Here is a 16,862-nt window from a genome sequence, read left to right as displayed (position 1 = left end):
TAGCAGCTCCGGCTGGGCTAGTTGGGGCTAAGATAATGGCAGTTTAAATGTCCCGCGTCCTTCAGGCCAATAGGAAGCAGTGACGTCACCCCTTGCAGATTCTTATTGGTCCATGTGATGCGGGACATTAAAACTGCTAGGAGACATAGGCACCCCCTACGGAGGTCTGTATCTCGCAGCAGGGGGTCCCCGTAGCTAAAAAGAACGCACTTCAAACCTATGTAAAAAAAACAAACCATATGTAGTGTGCAGCTTTCAGGGAGATCTGGCATTCAAATCTTATTGATCTGTATCGGAAGTATTAGAGGGAGACAGCAGAAAAATCATACACTTCTCAGCAATATATCAGGGAGTCTCCCAACTAAATAGGGAAAGCTGGTCCTATTAGACGTGCAGTTTTTATGCAAATGTAGTTTGTTAAATTTCAACCATTTTATTTTAAACATTTTGAGTTTTCGCAAAAAAACAAACGAAACAAAAGTTGTAAATTTCAACGAAATTTCACAAAAATGGCTGCATTTTTCAATTTTTAATGAAGGTTGAACGACCTGGAGAGGTTCTTAAGCTTGTAACATATCAACTACTTGCTGGTCCAATAAAAAGTATCATACCCCGCCTTCCTGTTACTCAATTTAACAGAATTATAACAAAATGGCTGCATACAAAGGATCATGTGACCTTGCATATAAAGGATCATGTGACCTTGTATATTTTGGTCATGTGACGTGTATACAAAGGATCATGTGACCTTGCATATTTTGATCATGTGACCTTGTGAATATTTTTTCCTGAACCTTTGCTGTTTTTGCATTATTTTCCGCCAATAAAATTGCACATTTCCCCTGGTTTGTGAACTCTGGCAAAAATCTCTAGTCAGTATGAGTTTCTTTCACACAGTCTACACAAATATTGGTAATTAGATAGTAAGGAGTTAACCTGCTCTGCATACCACAGTATCAAGTGTATTGATGGATATACAGAGAGCAGAAGCCCATTGGACCCAGAGGAGCTTGGATGTCATGGCATCGGGAGTGTGTAGATACACAGGCAGGGAGAAGTGAGCAGAGAGGAAGACTCGCGTGAGAGAGCGGAGAGAGAGGACGTGTCCTGAGGAGCCCAGTAGACGAGATAGCAGAGCCTAAAAGACCAGCAGGGCTGCGAGAGAGAACCTGTGCATGCTGTGGGTCAAAGTTGTGTCAGAAAGCCAGAAAGCAGCTGGGAGATCGCTCCTACAAACACATCAGTGTCCTTTCCAAGTGCCCTGGGCACAACACCCATTGTAAAATGACAGGCCCGCAACCATTTCAGCTACATAACATTACACGAGCTCCAACGCTGTACCGACACCTACAGTTGCCCTTTTAGTTAGCACAAGGGCCCCAGGGACTGAACAAGTGATTATGGAACAGTTGCGCAGCGAGGTGTGTTATTATACTGTATGTATATTGCATTAAATGTTGTCTTTTGTCTCTTGACATTGAAGGCCAGTGCATCTGATTCCTGTGTTCCCTATCTATAAAGTACTATTATTTATAAGCTACATGTCCCGCTGTGTTGTTGGACTCCAGCCTGGTGCTGTGCAGGTTGAATACTCTCTCTCGGATACAGGGGAGGTGGACTCAGTTCCCCACCCTAGTAAATACATATTCATACAACTAAGGAAATAAAGAGGGGTTACGCACACATAGCACCTTTTTGTTTTGCAACCAATAAAATGCCTTTAAAGCTGCAGTTCAAGCTGCCGTTTAAAAAATATATATATATTATTTATTTTTTCCATTCAGTATGTGCATCAATACAATCTGCACACTGACAAGTGATTAGCTAAGTTGACGATCGATCTGTTCTCCTGTAATCGATCGCTGAAGATTCGGCTCGTGGGTTCTTCATATCACTGTTAGGGCTGTAGAAGATTACCCAAGATGCAAAGTTCTGTGGGGAAGATCATGTGACCAGGCAGTCACTAGATACAATTGGTGCACTGCTAGAAGAGAGCGTGGCTCAAAAAGGGGTGTGCCAGAGCCTGTTTCAGAAGAGGAAGGGGATGTGACTGGACATGGTTGCTATAGAAACAAAAATGCTTGTTACATTAAAATACATACAAATGTCTTTAAAAGTTGTTGGGGGTTTAAAAAAAAAAAAGCTACAAGTATTTTCTCATACTACAGAACTGATTTATTTAAAAAAAAAACACACAGTGTACAGTTACTGAAAATATATATGTAGTAATAAAAGGTAGGGGCATGATAAGTGTCAGATTTCCCATTAGGCCCGGGCCTAAAAGGGCAAAATGTGGGGACGGCAAAAAATTTCGCCCCCATATAATTTTGCCGTGGTGTCGGGCCTATCGAACCTAATAGGAAGCTACTTGCCAGTGTCGACTGCCTCCTTTCTGCCGCCCTCCTTTGGAATCCCGACATGAAATGACGCTACGGACACCCCCAACGTGACGTCACAACGTCGTGTTTCCATGGCAACTCGCCACCGTACGACATCAAGATGGTGACGTTGCAGCGTCTTTTAACACTGGGATTCCAAAGGAGCAGGAGGGCGGCACCAGGGAGGCGGCAGACACAGACAAGTGCCTAGGGGCGGCAAATTTGGAAATCCGCCGCTGGGTATGATACCTTTAAACAAGTAGTTATGTTACAAGATTTTGAACCTCTCAGGGTCCTTCATCGGGTCCTACCCCTACTCTGAGAGGTTCGACAGCTGGTAACATATCACCTACTTGTGGGTCCAATAAAAGGTATCATACCCCTACTCCCTCTCCCTCCTTTGTTACTACATGGAAGACAGGACCAACATTTCTACCCACACTTCTTTGCCTGAAAATATATATGAAAGTTTCAAATAATATATTCTATTCTATTCACTAATAGTATTTTTATGATGCTGTTAGGCTGGGATTATGTGGGGTTAGAAGACATTTTGAAGGGATCTTGTACTACTTAAAATGGTAAAAGCCTCTATTTTAGGGGGATAAAAGATCAATGGTGCTTCTTCTATTGTGCAACGGTACTATATTACACTGAATTACAACTAAATAATTCTGTTATCAGCACATAGATGATATTCACAACTAAAGAGTGTAACGGTATCGAAAGAGCAAGATTTTTACATCATTGTTCTTTAACTAGCTATCTCTAATTATCAAATTGTTTTAAAAGGTGAGGGAGAAAAAAAAACATGTTTTTTATCAGACCATCCTTTTTTTCTACTTGTAAGACATATAAAAAACATTTAATAAATAGACGAGAAAATAAATAACAATACCAAATAAAATAAAAAGTCCAAGCAGTGCTAAAGTATGAAAAAAAAAAAGAATGAACATGTTTAGAAGTTATAGCCATTAAAATAGTGCTTAATAAAATCTATGACAAATGTCACATTTAAAATGTGAGCCGTCTTTGATGCTGCTGCTTCTGTTTCTTTGACCTATCTCAGGTTACCCTACATAACAGTAAATGATGCGCAGTGCCCATAAATATCAGAGAGAGCACAGGCCTGAATTATTGATGACAATATTGTTAAAAATGGGAAGGAAATAAATAAATTAAAAAACAGCGAGTTAAATAAACATCCCCAGGAAAATTCACTTTCACTTTGTCTCGGACTAGTTTTGCCAGAAGCCCTGTGTTAAAGGCGCAGTCACACAGAGAGCGCTGGGGTCCTTTATAAAGTGACCCCGTCCACAGTAAGGGAAACACAGCAGGAACATACAGTAGACTGCCCTGTCTCACCGTCACTTCTTAACCTCTTCAACGCCAGAGAGGCCTGCAACACATCAATTACTCTATGGGGCTCAAATCCATAATTATGGTACTACCGGCCGGAAAGTCCCATGGAATGGGCGCTTCCGTGCGGTACTGCTGAATCCTTACTATGACCCTTTATTGGATTAGACCCTATGTCCGGGATCTTCCACAAGTTCTCCAAATGAGCCAGACCAGAAAACCAAACACTTGGGAGTAGAAGAGCCACAAACTTATTACAATGTCATTTTACATACACTTAAAGACTTAAAAAGTACTATATATTTCAATAGGTTGAATGTGTAACATCTGTACCATATAGATTTACTTTACCTTAGCTTACAAGTGTGTTTCCCTGTGAGACACTGCGCTTAGCTGCCTAAAGAACTAGTATGAAATTAGCAGAGCGTCCACGGCTCACATCCAGGCCCCTCGCTGGACGCATTATTAAGAGTCCGGCCCTATGTTTTCAGTTTGATCTGGTTGGACCCCGGTCTTACAATTTAATGCCTGGAATTCTGTAAATCTGTAACTTTGTTGGTCCAGCATTTTAGTTAAAAAAAAACCATCATAACAGATAGTTGGCAACATTCCCATGGCCTCCACTCCTCAATCCTTCTGTACATGGTCTCCTGATCCTCTTCCCCTGAGAGGGTTTCTTTTTATACTATCTGTGCCGCGGTCTGTCTAAGATTGCCAGATGGTTTCTCCAAAAATACTGGGCACAATGGTGAAAGGGTGTGACGTGACACACACCCCTCTCTGTGACTCTTGCTGTTTCCTCCTCTCCTTCACCCCACTTCCAGGCTCCTCAATGGCTGCTGTGGGATAATGCATCCAATCAGGATGGAGAAAGCTGCCCAGCCCCTTAGCAACAGCCCTGCTCTCTCCCTGCTCAGGGAAATCCCGCAGCCCCCCAAGCCGGTCAGGTCACTATGTCCACAGCGGTAATACTGGTATACACATACATGTCCAGAGAGGTAATACCGGTATACACATACATGTCCAGAGAAGTAATACTGGTATACACATACATGTCCAGTATTACCTCTCATTTTGTACTGGGCAGTGTCCAAATACAGGGCAGTCGGGTTCAATACTGGACACCTGGCAACGCTAGGTCTGTCACTCCCCAGCTAACCGCCTCCAGCGCACAGGTAGCAGCAGCACAGAGTCTGACACTTTAATCCTCGCCGTGACCTCTGAGTGAGCAGAATCCCACGCCGGGTAACATGACCCCCTGCCGGCCCCGAAACCCTCCACCTCTCTGCCGGAGCACGCCATGTTACTGCAGCCCACCAGCTCCCATCACATTGTCCGGGGAAAATATCCGTAACTATGTTCCCCTTATTGGCTCACTGCAATGCCATTCATAAAACCCATATTTCGCTCAAAAATGCAAAAGATTGCCTGGACTGGTAGATTCCTGGGTCTGGTAAGAGAAAAGCATCCTCCCAGTATCTCCCTCCGCAAATCAAGCAAAAACATGGCTGCGCGACTAAAATGGTGCCGCGTTGCCATGACAACGAGACGCTACGTGACATCGTGCGACGCCACGTTGCCATGACAATATGATGTCACGCTTCGGCACCAAAAGGCGTCCCACTGTCATGGCAACTTGACGCTATGACGTCCCGGAGCATTCCGTTGTCATGGCAACGCGGCGCCATTGACTTCGCGCAGCCATGTTTTGACTCGATTTGCAGGGAGAGATGCCACGGAAGGTAAGAGAAATAAACATATAAGAAAAAGATAAATGTAAAAAATGTTATCTCCGGGTTAGCCTTCAATAGGTGGCAACCTTGGCACTTTCACGTCTCAGACAGGCCCCCAGACCTGCCTAACCCAATAAACACACAGCATACAATGCTACACGTCATCCATATATGCAGTGTGTTTCTGGGGCTAGTAAAAGTGCTCATAAGTGTTCTTATGTCATGAGTGTGTACTCCATGGAGAGTTGTTGCCACTTTTTTTTACTCACCGTGACTTCTTAGTGCAATTATACATGCAAAAGATCAAATACAATAAAAAAAACAATTATCTGGGGGGGTAAGAAGGCGAGAGTAGGCAAGCAGATAATGCATAGACAAACGGGGGCAGGGGGGCTGGCGGTACCTTGCTTGTTCTCATATTACAAAGCGGCACAATTATGCCAAATTGTGCAATGGCACGCCGACCCGGACTCAAAACGATGGGTCGAGATAGAACAGGAGATTTTCTCCCCAATTGACCTGAAACACCTAATCTGGCTACCTAAAAAGGTGCGATCGGGCACCAAATGGCCGCTATCCTCAATGACCAACTCACTCTCGGTGTGGGAGAGTACGAGGCTTAAGTGTTCTCTGACCCATCAAAAATCTAGTATGACCCCCCTATGGGATAATCCATTATTTGCTCCGGGACTGAACGGTCCTAATTTCGCAATCTGGAAAGCTAACCACCTCAATCGATTAACAGATCTGGAGGGTAGAAGAGGCATACAAAATTTTGATCTACTAAAATCTGATAACAATATCCCGAATGCTGAATTCTTTAGATACCTCCAGCTCAGAGCATTTTACCAGGCGTATCAACCAATAAGCCCATTGACAAATTACGAAAAGCTCTGTCGCTCAGTGACAACCACTAAGGGACTCATATCGCAGTTATACAAAGAAGTGATGGGTTCGGGAGTAGAAGTGGCGGAAAAACTGGGTTATATGACCAGATGGGAGTCTGACCTAGGGGAGGATCTGGAATTAGAGGAGTGGACAAAAATCACGACTGCGGTCCCCAAGAGCTCCATGTGCACGACCCTACGGGAGAACGCATATAAATTAATGATGAGATGGTACTACACCCCCACAAAATTAGCTAAATTACTGCCCGTTTACTCCCCATTGTGCCCCAGACAATGTGGACAGCAAGCAGACTTGTTACACATGCTGTGGTCCTGCCCCAAAATAGTCGGGGTCTGGGAACAAATCAAAGATTGGCTAAATAGAATTCTAGACGTTGAGGTCCCATTGGACCCATGGTTGTTCCTTCTGAACAGACCGCACAAAGACCTATCCAAACATACCCATAAACTGATATCTCACTTTGCAACGGCAGTGAGGGGAGAGATCACAGCACGCTGGAAACAAAATACGATCCCATTAATAGCAGCAATTCGGAATAGAATCTGGACGGTCTGTCAGATGGAAAAACTGACCAGCCTCGTACAAGACACAGGTGAAAATTACCTAAAAGTCTGGATACCGTGGCTGTTCCAGACAGACATACCGGGGGTAAACAGGTCCACAATCTGGCAATGATAGAGAGAAATGCGTTCTCCCGTGGTAGTGCAGCACAAACACAAATAATGACACTAAAAATAAGAGACAGACGGGAGACATAGAGAGCCCCACGAGGGGGGCGCAGATGGAACTGGGGAGATCCCAGCCACCCCCTGTAAGAGATGGGCTGAAGGTGATAAGGTACGCAACGGAACCACAGTAGAAGATAATTCCCTCCCCCCCTTCCCACCCCCCCTATTTACCCTACGCGTAGCTTAGAGGTGTTTGTTTGTCTGTATGTCCCCCCCAGTCTGTCCTGTGCATAGCTAGAATACATGGACACTGGATTTTGTTCTGATTCTGTGATGGATAACAATGTATGCATTGTCTGATGTACATGTGACCTTCTAATAAAACTTAAGTTGAAAAAAAACAAAAAAAAAAAAAACAAGATGAGTAAATGTAAAAGCAAAACAATTTTTTTTAAATAATGTACAGGACCTTCTGGGAACTAAAGGCTTATGATGAGATGCAGTAAATTGTACGTGCTTTCTTTTAAATGATGGTGCATTTGTTTGATAGATGTGGTACCCACTTGTCACAGTATGTCACTTGTGCATTGTGTAAATCTTTTTTTCTATTTCATCATCATCATTTATTTTTTGATTAAAAACACGCCTACACTTACGGAGGTATCGCAACACTTTACAGTTAAACAGATCGCACAAAAGGGTTGCGTGAAACAAATTCTACTCTGGTTTTGCAGCTTTTCTACATCACACCAAGCTGGGAACGAGTGAGCCTATACAGGTACAGGTATATGTCCACGAGTGTCCTAGAAGAGAGCTTTGTAGTTGCTTAGTCAAGGCTTTGCATCTAGCGTAATGCAACAATCTGAAGCTTTAGAGCAACCCGGAAGGAAATAAGCTCAAATGAACACGATTAAAATCCACGTGCAGAATCTGGATTGGTGCTGTTGAAATCCTGTGTGACCGGTCTCTTCAACTAGCGGCCCATGAAGCAGAGACGGAACAAGTCAACTGTGTATATGCACCGCCCCTCCCACCCCCTGGGCCGTACCTGTGGAGCCGGGCGGGGCCTTACCGGTGCCGAAATGGGACCACCCAGACGGACGATTGGGGAACTTGGGCCCGACTTCTGGTGGGGCCTTACTTCCATGTTAGGACCGCAGAGGTGGGCCCCCTCGGGCTGGGCACGGACGGACTCCGCTCCACAGGTTGGGGGGAGCAGAGTGGACCCTGTAGAAGTGCTAAAATAAGTGTCAGAACAGCGTGGGAGGATGGGCCCCTAAGAGTCCAGGGCCCTGGTGCAGTCAAACTGGTTGAACAGTTCCACCACTGCCGTGAAGAGCCTGGATGTGGTCCTTGGATTCCATGCTCCGGCTAATATCTGACTAGTTCCTTACGCAGCTAAGTGCAGTTTTCACACAGAAAATGTTACGGTAATGTAAATATATATATGATACTGATGTAATAAATGCTTGTAAAATGTTGAAATACAGTATAATACTGTACTCAAGTATTTTAATACCAGCACTCCTGGTTTGATTTTTTTTTTGCGTGTGTGATTTTTTTTTTATAGGTTTGAAGCAGCTGAGCCGCGTTAATTTTAGCTCCGGGACTCCCTGCGATACTTACCTCCGTATGGGGTTGCCAGTTGCTGCTCCGGCTGAGCTAGTTGGGGCTATCATAATGGCGGTTTAAATATCCCACGTCACGTGGGCCAATAGGAAGCCATGGCATCATATCCTGCGGCTTCCTACTGGCCCGCGTGAAGCGGGACATTCAAGCCTGCGGAGCTGCTACCGCCCTCCTTATGGAGGTAAATATCTCGGGAGCAGGGGGTCCCCGGAGCTGAAATGAACATGGTCCAGCCCAGGAGACCCCCTGCTTCCCACCTAGGGAGCATCTCTGCTCCTTTTAGTTATCTAAAATTACATTACAAAGAGCTTAAGGCCCTTCCACCACTAAATGTTTTCTGATCTGCTCCCTTTGGAGAACAAGCGGAAGAGCCCTGCAGTATTATGTCAGAGACCCTGGAACACTAAATAATATATTACAGACTGGAACACTGTGTAATGTTTGAACGATTTGGGAAAAACCCTGTGACATTCAGAAAACCGGAAAATTATTGTGTGCTGCTATGCGCACGGGTACAGAGTATTACTGTACTATCAAGACATAGCATTTCAACGACTACCATATTTTCTCTCCTTTATCTTTCAGTCTCTAGCATTGTAGCCAATAGCAGGGACTGCCTTTGCAAGGGCAACTGCCCTGTTATTAATAAGAACATGGTAAAGAGCTTTGCTAAATGAAAGACCAAGTACCCTTGGAGTACTTCACCTAATACTAATAATACTCCACTATTAAAATGCAAGGAGCTTAATTAAGAAAGCTGCAAGTTGCTATAATTATTATTACTATACTCAGCAATTATCCTACTGAGCATATTCATTGGGGTGACGAGACATATATTGCTGCTTGTGCAAAAAAAAAAAAAATAACTACTGTACTTTGCGATGTGGCACCCTCCCTACCAGATTATAAATGCCACATAATATAATCTTGTGTACATTTCACACCACCATGTACATACTACGAGCGGCTACAATTATTAAATATCTGTGCCACCCTTTCTGGAGATATAAGGAAATAAATAGAATATTATTATATTTCGGTAGTCATGGATCGTACAGCAAGAGCCTGGATTGACATCAAATACACCATAATAATAATAATAATAATAATAATAATAGCATGTTCTTGTATAACGCTGCTAGTTTTACCATGTGCAACATTGTCACTTGAACTCAGTCTGCCTTTTTACCAACTGTTAAAGGTCAATTTGTAGGTCACGGCCCTCAATTTACATCACATGACACCAAATTCAGATTATATGTCCCTTTATATACTTTATGCCCTTTTTGCGAAAATCTGGCAAAAATTGGCTAAATTCTTGCACTCTTGAGCATTCGAAAAAATAAAGCAAAAACGCAAAATATCAAGGAGAAAATCACACAAAAAAAAAAAGCACCTTTGAAGACATTTGCACATCTCTAATGTACAGCACCACATTGAAATCGCACCATGAGGCCTCGGGCATGGTCAGCGCCCCGTGCTGAGGCGCGCTGGTGCTTACCTGTGATCCCCTGCAGCCGCAATGAGAGCGGCTTTAGCAGGGGCTCGCGCACGCTTCCGCAAGTGTGCGGAAGCGTGGGTCTTATTAGAATTTTAGATTCAAGAGCTCAAGGGAGCGCAGGGCCGGTCACGTGAGGGCGAACCAGCTCCGTGACGTCACTGGCCCACCCCCGACACGCCCCCAGACGGCGCGCTAACCAAGGCCAGGGAAAGCACCCGCATTCCCTCAGCCTCAGTGCGCCTCCGTACGGCTGCTGCAACCCTGGACGCAGCCTGTGATAGGCCGGGGGTGCTCAACTCCCATCCTCAAGCTCCCCCAAACAGGTCAGGTTTTCTGGATATCCCAGCTTCAGCACAGGTGGCTCAGTCAGGGGCTCTGTCAAAGACTGAGCCTCTGACTGAGTCACCTGTGCTGAAGCAGGGACAGATTGAGCCAGCTGTGCTGAAGCTGGGATTTCCTAAAAACCTGACCTGTTTTGGGGGGCTTGAGGACCGGAGTTGAGTACCCCTGGGATAGGGAAACAGTTTGAGTGAGCCGGAAAATCTATACCGTGTAGGAATGAAAGGAAAGGCAGTAAGTACCCTAGATAGTCCATGCAGTGCAACCACTGATTAATCACCCACTTAATTCCATAATTAATTAAAAGGGAGATTAACATTAGCCTACCCTTTTGCTATTATTTCCGACATGATGAGTGCACCATTGGATACAGAGGCATTTCACTATGTGCTCTGGGTCCCTATGGCAAAAATGAGGTTACCTCGTCTGACCTTACACTTCTCCTGCTGTTCTTTCATTTCTCCACACCCAGGTATCACAGCAATATCTTCCCAGAAGTCACTCTGATACTTAAACACATTTGGCCATATGTGGTAATCCTGACAATGGCAGGCGATACATAGGGGACTTTGGGTATCGTCTCCTTCTGGAACGATATGTTTTAAGGATCTATACATTTCTTATTACATTCAAATTGCCCTAAACAATTGTTGATGCCCTACTCCTTTATATCTTCAACGTGAAATAGAGGGGCAACCTTTCCAGACTTTATCTAGGCCAGTGGTGGGTAACTCTAGTCCTCAAGAACCTGCCTCCCTTTCCCCCCAACAGGTCAGGTTATCAGGATATCCCATCCTCAGCACAAGTGGCTCAATCAGTATCTGCTTCAGCACAGATGGCTCAATCATCGGCTCAGTCTTGGACTGAGCCACTGATTGAGCCACCTGTGCTGAAGCTGGGATATCCTTAAAACCTGACCTGTTGGGAGGTCTTGAGGACTGGAGTTGAGCCCCCCTGCTTAAGGTCAGGGGTGCGCAAATTGGGGAGAGCTTTTCTGGAGGGTGGCGCGGCCCTTCCAGAGGCCCCACGTCTACCCCCACAACATTTAAATTAATGCCAGGGGAGCATGGGAGGCTTCTCCATGCCTCTTGCGACGCGTCGTCATGACGCTGCAGGGTCAAATGGCAACGCGACGTCACATGACGTTGTGACGTCAGATGACGCCGCCGATTCTGGAGAGAAGGTAAGGGGGGGGGGGGGGTGTGGAAGAAAAAGTTTGTGCACCCCTGCTAGGCCACTCATGAAAATCAAAGATGAGAAAAGAAGGTAGTTATTTCAGAAAATGTCAAACCCATTCTTTCGGGACACAAATAAATATAATACAAGATGGAGAGACGTGAAGTGGTCAAAAGATTCAAATAAATTAGTTTTGGACATTCTAGTCTAAAATATGACATCCCACTAAAATCGTTGTTTTATTAGGCGAGACTCATGGAAGGCCATTGATGGCGAGAATGAATCAAGTTGCCTTTCAGTGAATGTGCCTGTAATGAGACAGCCTGACGGCTAATGGATATGAGACTGCTCAGATTTCCTATACATGAGACTGCTTCCAGAGAGACTCCATGCAAATGTAAAGGACCAAGCACACTAGAGGGCCTGGGCATCACACAACTAAAGATGTATATGAGATTTTAGGGCAATTATTCCAGCATCTTCTAAAATACATGAGATACAAAACACTAGACAATGTGGCAGTAATCAAACATACCCCAAACACAACCCCATACAGCAGTGACTCTCAACTCCAGGTCTCAAGATCCCCCCAACAGGTCAGTTTGTCTCTGATTGGGCCACCTGTGCCGAAGCAGAAATATCCTTAAAACCTGACCGGGGGGGTGGGGGGTCTTGAGGACTGGAGTTGAGCCCCCTGCCATACAGGATACAAACTAAAACGCAGAGGTGAAGTGCTCCAGGGTAACCACAACACAGACCCATAAAATGCAATCATGGGATATAAAGCAATCATTCTTCAAAAGTCAAAAATGTAATCATACATGAGACACTAGGTTGATTATTTCAGTATACTCCAAACATGCCGCTTGTGTGATGGATACAGGCAGGGCAATGATTGCATTGTTATAAGATGCAGCACTGATAAGATGGGTACTCACTTGAACCTGCCCTGGCAATGCTGGCACAGCTCTCCCACCCAGCCTGGATCGCACAGGCAGGTGGAGTTGACACAGCGTCCGGAGAAGCATGAGCTTTTCTCGCAGGCTTTTCCCTGGCTGGAGCTGGGAGCGAAGAGCAGCAGATAGAAGAGTCCGGAGCGCAGCAGAGAAACCCCGGGGTAACCAGGGAACATCACGGCAGCTTGCAGCACCCTCCACCCGCACAGCATCATCACAAGGCCGGGGTGCTGAGCAGCTTTGATCCAGGAGGGAGCTAAATCCAGGAAATGTAGATTGTAAGCTCTCCAGGGCAGCGATTCCCTTTCCTATTGTCTGATTTTGCTTGTTGCGCTTATTGTATTATAATTCCCTGTACTGTCTCTTTGTAAAGCGCCGAGTACACTGTGGGCGCTATAGACATAAAGATATACATACAAGATGGGCAACATCCCCCTCCCCCCAGGAAGACTACAATCAGCAGAGTCATACACCAATACTCCTTATGTCCTGAGCACTGTGCACATCTATGTATACAGATAGCTTGGGAGACTAGACCTGTCTCCTTCTGTCCTGCTCAGGTCTAGGAGATATGTAATGCTGCATACATATATATAACGAACTATATTATGTGCGCGTTTAATGTGTATATATGGGTATTGAAATAGAAGTATCCTGCCTTCTGGTGTCCTGTATAGATCTGTGTACTGTTAGAAATAGAGTATACACATATAGAAATGTATGTACAGTATATATAACAAAGAGCCTTGTTTGCCTGAGATCAATCCCTTGTGAGTTAGAGTATATGATACAGGGATACTGCTGGGTTATTATTTGCATGATTATATATATATATATGTATATATAGTGTAAGGGCAGGATGTGTGTTTGGGAGATGCAGGCCGGGCTGTGGGCAGGGATGGGACACTCAGATCTCCCCCCGCACCCCGGAGAGGGGGGGCGCAGCCTTTCCTTTCCTCTACTCACACAGGGTATCCCCCCAACCTACAAGGGCTGAGTGTGGCCCGGAGGGGCTGGATCCCGGGCTCAGGGGGCAGCTGCAGTAATCCCTTTCCTAAGCAGCCATGTTTGCAGATCCCTCCCCGGCAGAGGCTGTCCCGGTGCTGGCTCGATGCAGTCCCGGTGTAATATCCGTGCTGGTCCTGCCGCCTCTGACCTCCCAGTGCCTGCCCTCTGCTGGGAAGCGGCTGGATACTTTGTATCAGAGGCTCACCCCGCTGTCCGCTCCCAGTAGGACGCGTCTCCCCTCTGCCTCCTAGCTCCCCTCACCAGCCTCTTCCTGCATTCATGATGGTGGGCTGCCAAGTGCCTTGTAATCCGGCGCTTTTCCTATTCCCATGGCTGGCCCCCTTCTCTCACGAGCCGGATCCAAGCAAAGCGGAGAGGGAGAGAGAGAGATGCCCGATCACAACACAAAGAGCTGAGCATGTGCAGGCAGCGTCCCTTTAAAGTCACAGGGACACTGAGAACAAACCCCCTACCCATCCAATAACCAGATGTGGGGGCCCACATGGGAAACACCGGGCCAGATAAAGAAATAGGGCTTTACTATGGGAAAGTCAACTGCATGTTATTTGAGAATAACCCAGAATACATACAAAACATGTATGAAGGCATCTAGACTTGGAAATAATATACTGTATGCACAGGATTACATTGTAGTCGCCTTGTTAGTCACGTTGCACTAGTGCAGAATAAATGACTAGGTGACCTATTTTTTTATTTTTTTTTGCATTTAGTGCACAGAATAAATATAGGAATGCAGCAAATAGAAGCAGAATTACACAGAGAGAGGAGTGAAAGCAGGCAGAATAATTGGATATATGAAAATAAGTGCAAGTTCACAGAAGTAGAGAGCAGAAATCGGTACAGTGAATGCAATCAGCAGCGGACAAAGAAATCATGAAATGCATAATGAATTCAAGGGTGTGCATCAGTAAACAGTGAAATTAGGAGAACACACACAGAGACGGTGACCAGCAGGTCTGGGGTGGGAGGGGGTGGGGAGAGAGATAGAGGAAAAATAGCCACAGGGGCCACTCCGATTTGGGTGAGGTTAGGGTCTGGGTGTATATGTGTGCGAGCTGTAAGAGAGGGCTGCCTGGCGTGAATTTTTAGTGGTTTTGTGATTTTGGGGTGATCCAAGGACCAGAGTTTGAGAATCCTCACGTTCAAACCTGTTAGGTTCTGGTCATGGTGTACACAAGAGATCTAACAGATTTTGGACTACCTCATATAGCACTGGGAGATGGTTCATTTCAGGGCCAATATAAGACACGATGGAGGCCTGGGATTCTTCTGTATTATGAGAAAGAGAAAAGCACATATGTTACAGGACAAGCTCTATGGGCAGGGTTCACCAAGCCACAATGTAGGGTATCATAGTGATACCCCACATCGCAGCCTGATGATTCTGGCCTCATGATGAATGAGGAAGAGTTTGTGTGGATGGAGCCAATAATTCCTTGCACATCATATGAAGAAGTCTCATGGTCACTGATGAGTTTGAAGCATCAGTGGACACCTTATCTTACAGAATTAATATTTTTTTTCCCCATATCATTTTGCCCCATAGAACTTACAATCTAATTTTGGTCACACAGATACCCAACAAGCTCTGAGAAACCCCCAGCATTACTGCATATTATATATATATATATATATATATATATATATATATATATATATATATATATATGCATATAAGTGTCACAAGGAGTGCTTATGGGCGTGGCTAAATGTATACAACAAAAATGCCCAAAGCTACTTCCAATGTGACAAAAATACACAGTGCAATACCTATATATTCACTTGAAAAAAGGGTCATTTAGTTCAACCCTTTGGCCAAAGCGTCTTAAGCCTGCTGCCAACTTACAAGGCATGACCATAGCAGGTCCTAACACTCCCTTGGTTAAAATTCTTGTCAACCTCTATAATTACAGTAAGAATGATCTGCATTGGATCTGTCGTAACCTGGCAATTTTAACCAAGGGAGTGTTAGGACCTGCTATGGTCATGCCTTGTAAATTGGCAGCAGGCTTAAGACGCTTTGGCCAAAGGGTTGAACTAAATGACTCTTTTTCAAGAGAATATATAGTTATTGCACTGTGTATTTTTGTCACATTGGAAGTAGCTTTGGGCATTTTTGTTTTTTGTTGTATATTCTAATTTTGGTGTCAGAGGCGCAAGGCGATAAAGTGGCTTGCCCAAGGTCCCAAGAAGCTGAAAATGAGTGTGCTTGATTCAAATCCTGGTGTCAGAGATAGTCCCTTTACTCAGCGAGCCACTCGTTCAGCCCATCAAAGTACCAGTCACATGTCCTATATGACAATGCAATTCCCTATCTTACAAAATACCTGTGTACACATGGTCATTCACAATTGCATTATGTATTAGTGGCATCTAGGAAAAGCCCCACAGCAGTGAAGTGTTTTAGTGACTACTTGTGGTAGTGTTGGCAGTTAATCTTTGATAATAAACCTGACTATATTAACTTTAATGGTGTATACCATCATAAAACTGGTCAATGATTGGCCCTAATGTAATGATTATGTAAAAGAATACAAAATCATTCCACAATTAAAGGTAGGCAACACCATCTTTAAATTATATCCTCAGGGTGTTAAAAAGCTATACACACTATATACTACCAGAGAGCCAATCCAAAATGAAATCTAGATGTAGTCCTTATTTTCTGCAAATTAGTTTGTTACATTGTAATTTTTTAACATTATGTCATGGAGGCTGCGGCATTTTGAGATCACGCATTAATTCCTCTAGGTTTTGCAACTTTTGGTATAGTGCAAACTGTCGCCGGTAGAAAATGAGCTTGTGCTGACCACAAATCTGATCAATCCAATGCTGCAAAACTCGTAACCCTTTCACTGCTAAAGGTGCCCGCAGCGCAATGCAGAGTAATGTGTCGCAAGCCCCTCTCGCAGGACTTAATGCAGCTACAAATGTGCTACATATTTATTGACCAAATAAAACATGCAAATTGTGACATTTAGTCTCTGCAAGTACACTACCTGGTACTTGTATGTATGATACTGTGCAAACCCCATGCAGTATTATAGATTGATATAAGTACCTATCCAGTCTATTAAAAATGCACGTGGTAATTTTGATACTGCCGGCCGTGCACTCCTGAGCCCTGTTTTCCAGATTCATGTGCAATGCTTTACTCCTGAGATACCTATTCCAAAAAAAAACAG

General features: G+C 44.6%; 1 protein-coding gene across 8 annotated transcripts in view; it reads right to left on the bottom strand.

The window, feature by feature from the left end:
- ATRNL1 (attractin like 1) overlaps nucleotides 1–14,110 on the bottom strand; it is a 662,687-nt gene extending 648,577 nt beyond the window's left edge. For 5 of the 8 annotated variants that reach the window (XM_075611985.1, XM_075611988.1, XM_075611987.1 and 2 more), the window contains exon 1: nucleotides 12,631–14,109. In XM_075611985.1, the coding sequence (XP_075468100.1) occupies nucleotides 12,631–12,863 (233 nt within the window). In that variant the 5' untranslated portion in view covers nucleotides 12,864–14,109. Of the gene's footprint in view, nucleotides 1–12,630 lie in introns of all 8 variants that reach the window. The other 3 variants (XM_075611983.1, XM_075611984.1, XM_075611982.1) reach the window with 3 other exon arrangements.
- Between the last annotated feature and the right edge of the window lie 2,752 nt (nucleotides 14,111–16,862).

Source organism: Ascaphus truei, chromosome 8 (genome assembly GCF_040206685.1).
Source record: "Ascaphus truei isolate aAscTru1 chromosome 8, aAscTru1.hap1, whole genome shotgun sequence".
NCBI classification, from domain to species: domain Eukaryota; kingdom Metazoa; phylum Chordata; class Amphibia; order Anura; family Ascaphidae; genus Ascaphus; species Ascaphus truei.
Note: the sequence above shows the minus strand (reverse complement) of the source record. Positions and strands in the feature narration are given on the sequence as shown.